This window comes from Emiliania huxleyi, assembly GCF_000372725.1.
Source record: "Emiliania huxleyi CCMP1516 unplaced genomic scaffold EMIHUscaffold_1, whole genome shotgun sequence".
NCBI classification, from domain to species: domain Eukaryota; phylum Haptophyta; order Isochrysidales; family Noelaerhabdaceae; genus Emiliania; species Emiliania huxleyi.
Window position 1 is genome coordinate 99,657 of NW_005202428.1, and position 6,124 is coordinate 105,780.

Below are 6,124 nucleotides of genomic sequence, written 5' to 3' on the forward strand. Positions count from 1 at the left end.
CTCGGCTAGCTCCTCTGCGACTACTCGCTGCCGCTGCTGCCGAACCGCGCCCGCCTCTGCCTCCGAGGCCACAGGGGCGGAGTCAAGAGCGTCGCGTGGCTGCAGGTCGGCGGCGGCGGCGGCGCCGAGACTACTGGTGTCTTATAGGCTTGAATCCTTCAGATGGGTATGCTACATATCTGTGCATGCATTATGCAGGCGAGCTGCTCGTGTCGGGCTCGAACGCCCCCACCGTACGGCTGTGGGAGGCTGGCCCGCTTGCGGTGTTTGTGCGGTGGGGGGGTGGGGGGGGGGGTGAGGATGAGCTTGCCAATGCCACTCTAGTGAAGCTCTCGCAATAGGTTGGGCCGCCTGCGGTCGCCGCGGGTGGCAGCGACGCGCGCGAGTCTGCGGGCGGCAGCGAGTCTGCGGGCGTGTCTGCGGGCGGGTGCGGCTGGGCCGGGTCGGTGTGCGTGCTGCAGCACCCGTCTCGCGTGTGGGCGGTCGCCACGCGGGGCGGGGGGGGAGGTGGCGTGCCGCTGCTCGCTTCGGCGTGCGCGGACGGCCGGGTGCGGCTGTGGGACGCGCGCGACCCTAGAAGCGGAACACGTGCTCTTGCACTCCGACTAGCGCTCCAGAGGACATGTACATGTACATGTTGTGCATGCACAACATGTATTCGGCCGTATTCAGCTGTAGTCACTGTATTCCGATCCGTTGTGTTCACGCGGTGCTCTGAAGACGCTGCACAAGACCGTCTCCCCGCCCTCAGTTGGCGTACTCAGCACGTAGGCGCGCGACGCGGTCGCGAGCTACGCCGCCGGCGGCGTAGCGGGCAGTGCGGGCGTCGGCGCGGGGCTGCGGCTAGGTTCGCACGAGGGTCAGGGTTAGGGTTAGGGTTAGGGTTAGGGTTAGGGTTAGGGTTAGCGGCGCGGGGCTGCGGCTAGGCTCGCACGAGGGTTGGGGTTAGGGTTAGGGTTAGGGTTAGGGTTAGGGTTAGGGTTAGGGTTAGCGGCGCGGGGCTCAGGCTAGGTACGCACGAGGGCGACGGCTACACGGCCGGTCATGGTTGATGAGTGAATTCATTCCTTGACAGGCTCGCACGAGGGCGACGCGTACACGGTCGGGCTTCACCCGAGCGAGGCCGAGTTGCGAGGAGGTGCGGGGTACGGTGCCTCAGGCGTTGGGTTGAGTCGTTGGCGAGCTCGCTCCTAGGCGGTCGGGATGAGCGGCGGGTACGACGCCGCGGTGCGGCTGTACGATCTGACGACGGGCGCGCTGCTGCGATCGCTGGTGGGGCACGAGCGCAGCGTCTCGAGCGCCGTGTTCAACTCGGCGGGCAACCTGATCGTGTCTGGCGGCAAGGACGCGACGGTCCGCTTCTGGGACGCGCGATCCGGTCTCTGCCTCAAGTGCTTCGAGAGCCCGCTGGGGGAGGTGGGCTCGGCCGTGGCCTCGCGCCCAGCGGCGTCTCTTCACACCTCTGAGCCCTGCCACTGCTGTGAACAGGTGACCTCGGTCGACCTCGCGCCCAACGGCGTGCACCTTGTCTCGTCGTCTAAAGACAACGCGCTGCGGCTGTGGGACGTGCGCACCGCCAAGCCGCTCCTCGTGCTCAAGGGGCACCAGAACACCGCGCGCAACTTTGTGCGCGCGCGCTTCGCCAAGGGCGGCACCCTCGTCGCCTCCGGCTCAGACGACGGCGGCGCGTTCCTCTGGCACGCGAGCTCGGGCGAGCTCGCCGCTCGGCTCGGCGGGCACACGGATGTGGTGTACGACACGGCGTGGAGCGAGCCGCTCGACCTCATCGCCACCGCGTCGCACGACGGCCTGATCAAGCTGTGGGGGTGGGACGCCGCCGCGCCGGGTAGCGTCGCGGGCAGCGCGGCGGCGGGGTGGGACGGGCCGTGGAGGAATCGGCCCGCCGGCGGCGCCGTGTAGCATGAGTGGAATTACGTCGTCTCATTTGTAGAGGAGCATGGAGAGGAGTACGAGCAAAGCCGGTCTATCTTTTTCTCGGTCTCGCGCGATCCCCCCCCCGCGGCGCGCGCTCTCAAGGTCAAGCCGCCGGCGCGCCGCTCTCCCGGAACTCCCGCGCGCGGGGGGCCCGGGGGGCCGTCACTCCCTCTCAGTTCCTCTCGCACAAAAATACTGGGCACCTGCTGCGGCGTGCGGGCTACCCAACGCGGCCAAAGGATATCCACCTCGAGAACCTCGAGAACGACTCTTGTGCATCGGCGATGGAGTGGAGGAGGAGCTGAGGCGCATCATGATCGGCTAACCTCGGAATGTGGAGGCAGTATGACTGTGCTCGCTCCTACACAGCCATCTTACCTAAGGATGGCTGAGCTAGCTGCAGTGCAGCCATAGCCTTCATCCCGATGGCTGCAATACACACAGGGCAGCCATCCTTGGTAGACATGGCTGGAGACGCACTACCGCAGCCATACCGCCTGTGCCTCGGTGAGCCCTCTTGGCTGAGCTGGCAATATTGGGTAAGATGGCTGTGAGGTCGAGGGCGAGGTAGCTGAGGTGATGGAGGCCGCATCGCGCTACGCGTATGGAGGCGGGGGGGCAGAGGAGAGGTGTGGCGGGACATGAAGACCCGTGGTTGGTGGCATACGGCTTTAAGTGAGTCGAGAGAGAGAGAGCAAAGCATTCCGCTTTGGGCGTGTCCACTTACTCCGCCTCCTCGGCCGTCGCAGTTGTGCAACTGCGACGGTTTTTGTCGAGTTCGCTCTGGCAGGCGGTAGCGACATGCCGCCGTCGGAAAATTCGACTGTACAAAAAATGAGCTACCACGACACCTGACCGTGTGAGCGCGTGCGACAAAATCTGGCAGAGAAAATGCGTGCATTTCATGTGATGACAAAAACGATGCGTGTTGCGCGCCTTGTGCGGTGCGCTGTTACCGTTTGCGTGGGCGGCGCGCCGGGCGGCGGCGGCGCTCTCGTCCAATGCGCACTAGCCTCGATGGCGGTCGTCTCCGAAGCCCGATTAACCCTCATCTGCCGGGCGAGCGCGACTCCTGCGCTCGAGCTTGCGCGCAACTATATCCCCGACGTACTCCTCGAGCAGCTCCACGAGGCGGGTGCCGAAGAGCTCGCGAGGCGAGTTTGAGGTGCCGCCCTTCGACCTGAACCGAGAGCGAGTCGCTGCTCGCGTCACGCGGTGGCCGAACCGCGCCGCTGTTCCCGGCGCTCGGCTTTCCTCGGCAGCCGTTGGCGTCCAGTCGGGCGGGAAGAAGCGTTCCTTGTGCTTCTGGACCAAGTCGTAAATTTCCCTCATGTGCGGCAAATCCTTCTGGCGGATAATCAGCGAGTACAGCCCGAGGGCGGGGACGACGAGCAACTCCTTGTCGCTCTCGATGGTGAACTGGCCCTCAAACACAAAGAACGAGAGCGACTCGAGGGGGAAGGGGCGGAGGAGTCCACCCGTGCCCTGCATCACGTACGAGTTTGCCGAGCCAGAGCCGCATAACTTGGACAGCATCTCGACGCGGCAAAACCCGCGCTTGCAGTAGTCCTCCAGGTCCATCGTGCAGCCGTGGTCGTGGTGCACCGCAGTCGGCGCCACAGCTACAAAGACATCGCAGTAAGCCGCATACATCGGCAGCGAGGCGATCGCTAGCCTCTGGAGCTTTGGGTGCTTCTGGCTGATGCTGGTGTAGTCGCACCTGTGGGCACGGATTGGGTTCAACCACTAGTCATAGTCGGGGGAGGCGCTGAACTGCGCCTCACCACTGACCGGGAAGGCCGCCAAGTGGGCCAGCACAGGTCGCACATTGTGGCAGCAGTCAGCAGTGCATGTCTGATAGCTAGAGCAGCAGCGTCAGGGTCGCAGGGTCGGATCGTGTCAAGCCTCTCGCCCGGCCGGCCGCGTGCAGACGTCGGCCTGTCTGCTGTCTGGAGTGATCTGTCGGCGGTCAGTACGACCAATCAGGTCGGAGTTTTCTGATGGTTGGAGGGTCTATCTGTATGTACTCCTCGAGATCTCTCCAAATCGGCCCTCTAATCAACCGTAATCATTCGGGAAGTCGGTGCTCTGAGCGAGTATGAGCGCCGGAGCCCCGTTTCCGCACTGCGGCGCGGCGCACGGTGCCTCCGGGGGCCCCCGCCTCCCCCCAGAGTCCTGACCAGCCCAGGCCCAGCCTCTCCTCTAACTATTGACGTATATATTGATATTGATCGCATCTCTAACTATTGGAGCAATATATTCAATATTTTGCGGGTGCCTTAGCCGTTGCGTACGGTACCGTACAGCGTAAGCCGTACGTACTTCGAGGGCGAGCAAGGTGCAGGGAGTTAGCCGACGGCGGGGTGGAGCACTGCGAGGGCGAGTGAGGCACGGAGTAGAAGGAGGAACGGGGAACTCTTCTGCCGGTCTGCGGTCTGGTGCGGTGACTGGTCGCGTGGACGTGGAGGCACACACTTCGTGGTTCGTGTGTTGGTGTTTGTTTCATCTGGGGGACGCCTAGTATCAAAATCATTACCATTAGAGGAAAATCCCGCCCGGTCATGTAAAAACAGTGTACAAAATCCTGAGCTCTCCTGCATTGGGGGGGACGCCCTCGTCGGGCCCTCTGCGCCGGCAATTGCCGACAGACCGCCCACCAATGTTGTGCGAGACCATCCGCCCGCACTGTACCAACATCCTCTCTGTCTGTCCACAGCGACGCACGCTCCCCCGCGCACCCCGCGCGCGCTCAGAGCGCGGCCGCCTGGAAGCGGTCGGGGGGGGCGCGGGCCCGCTTGGTCGCGCCACGCCCGTCGGCCGCCGGCGACGAAGGGGCGGAGGATCCCGAGGGAGCGCCTCGCTTCGGCGGCGGCAGCGGCCGCTTCTTTGGGGGAAGTGGCTGCGGCTGCGGCTGCTGCGGCTGCTGCTGCTGCTGCTGCGGCTGCCGCCGCGCGAGCTCCTTTGCGCGGAAGCGGTGCACCTGCGCTCCACCCTCCCCGCCCACGCGCACCTTGACCCAGCCGCGGGACAACTCGACCACCTCGCCTGCCTGGGAAGTGGGGTGAGGGAAGGTCAACTTCAGGCACACAAGGTCAGCTTCACGCACACAAGGTGTGGCGGGGCAAAGCCCAAGGCGACCCTCGCGTCTCCACGTCTAGACGACAGGGGCCCCACGGCATGAAAAGTGCAAGGCCCAGTGCGCGTGGGTGAGCGGAGTGGGAGCGCCCGCCTGGGAGTGCAGCGGACCCGCGCGCAGCACTGCCACGCCGTCGCCCGCCGCCAGCGTCGCAGCAGACTCGCCGCCGCCGCCGCCGCCGCCGCCGCTGTTGGCGCTGTTGGCGCTGTTGCCGCCGCCGCCGCTGTTGCCGCCGCCGCCGCTGTTGCCGCCGCCGCCGCTGTTGCCGCCGCCGCTGTCCCAAACGCTGCTGCCGTGGCCAGCTCGTTCCGCTTGTCGCCCCGAGAATCCCTGGGAAGAGGAGAGGGAGGATGGGGTGGTGGGGAGGGGGGCGGGTCACACGGGCGCAGCGGGGCCTGTACCTCGGCTACATCTCGGCTACATCTCGGCTACACTCGGCTACACTCGGCTACATCTCGGCTACATCTCGGCGGATCTCGCCTCGGGGAGAAGCAGCCGCGTCCCGTCCTTGAGGGCAGAGGTGGGGCGCAGCGCCGGGTACCTGAAGGGGGTCCAGCCCGCCGCCGAACCGCTAAGGAAGGGGGCGGGTGAGGGGCGGAGGCGGGGGCGCACCGTCCCCCGCCCTTCCCTCACTGGGCACCGGAGTGGAACTTCTCTAACACAGCCGAAAGAGACTGTGGAGGCGGGGGCGGAGGAGGTGCGGTGGTGTGCACCGAGACACGTTGAGCGCCGCCAGCCGCGCAGGGGCGATGCCGAGCGCCTGAGGACAACGCCGCTGCACGTCACCAGCGGCAGGCCCGTTCTCAGCCGCGAGTGCGCGAGGGGGAGGCGCCGCTGCGATCGCGTCGACCTTCTCGCCCTCGCGAGCGATGTACTCGTCGTCGTCGTCCTCCTCCTCCCCCTCCCCCTCCCCCTCCCCCTCCCCCTCCTCCGCCTCCGCCTCCACCCTCTCCTTCTCCTTCTCCGCCGCCGCGCCGCGCTTGACCGGCCTCGCACCCCTCTTCGCCTGCTGCGACCCTCGCCTTGCGGCGCCGCCGCTCGCCGCCGGCCGTT

At 66.2% G+C, this 6,124-nt stretch overlaps 2 protein-coding genes across 2 annotated transcripts in view; one reads left to right on the plus strand and one right to left on the minus strand.

The window, feature by feature from the left end:
• EMIHUDRAFT_460906 (hypothetical protein) overlaps positions 1-1,994 on the plus strand; it is a gene marked incomplete at its 5' end in the record, with an annotated part of 4,319 nt that extends 2,325 nt beyond the window's left edge. The window contains 5 exons of the mRNA XM_005793839.1: positions 342-548; positions 772-859; positions 1,076-1,101; positions 1,195-1,416; positions 1,489-1,994. Of these exons, the coding sequence (XP_005793896.1) occupies positions 342-548; positions 772-859; positions 1,076-1,101; positions 1,195-1,416; positions 1,489-1,920 (975 nt within the window). The 3' untranslated portion in view covers positions 1,921-1,994. The remainder of the gene's footprint in view (positions 1-341; positions 549-771; positions 860-1,075; positions 1,102-1,194; positions 1,417-1,488) is intronic.
• A 2,690-nt stretch (positions 1,995-4,684) lies between these two features.
• EMIHUDRAFT_94749 (hypothetical protein) overlaps positions 4,685-6,124 on the minus strand; it is a gene marked incomplete at both ends in the record, with an annotated part of 5,569 nt that continues 4,129 nt past the window's right edge. The window contains 4 exons of the mRNA XM_005793840.1: positions 4,685-4,980; positions 5,182-5,401; positions 5,613-5,642; positions 5,793-6,077. Of these exons, the coding sequence (XP_005793897.1) occupies positions 4,685-4,980; positions 5,182-5,401; positions 5,613-5,642; positions 5,793-6,077 (831 nt within the window). The remainder of the gene's footprint in view (positions 4,981-5,181; positions 5,402-5,612; positions 5,643-5,792; positions 6,078-6,124) is intronic.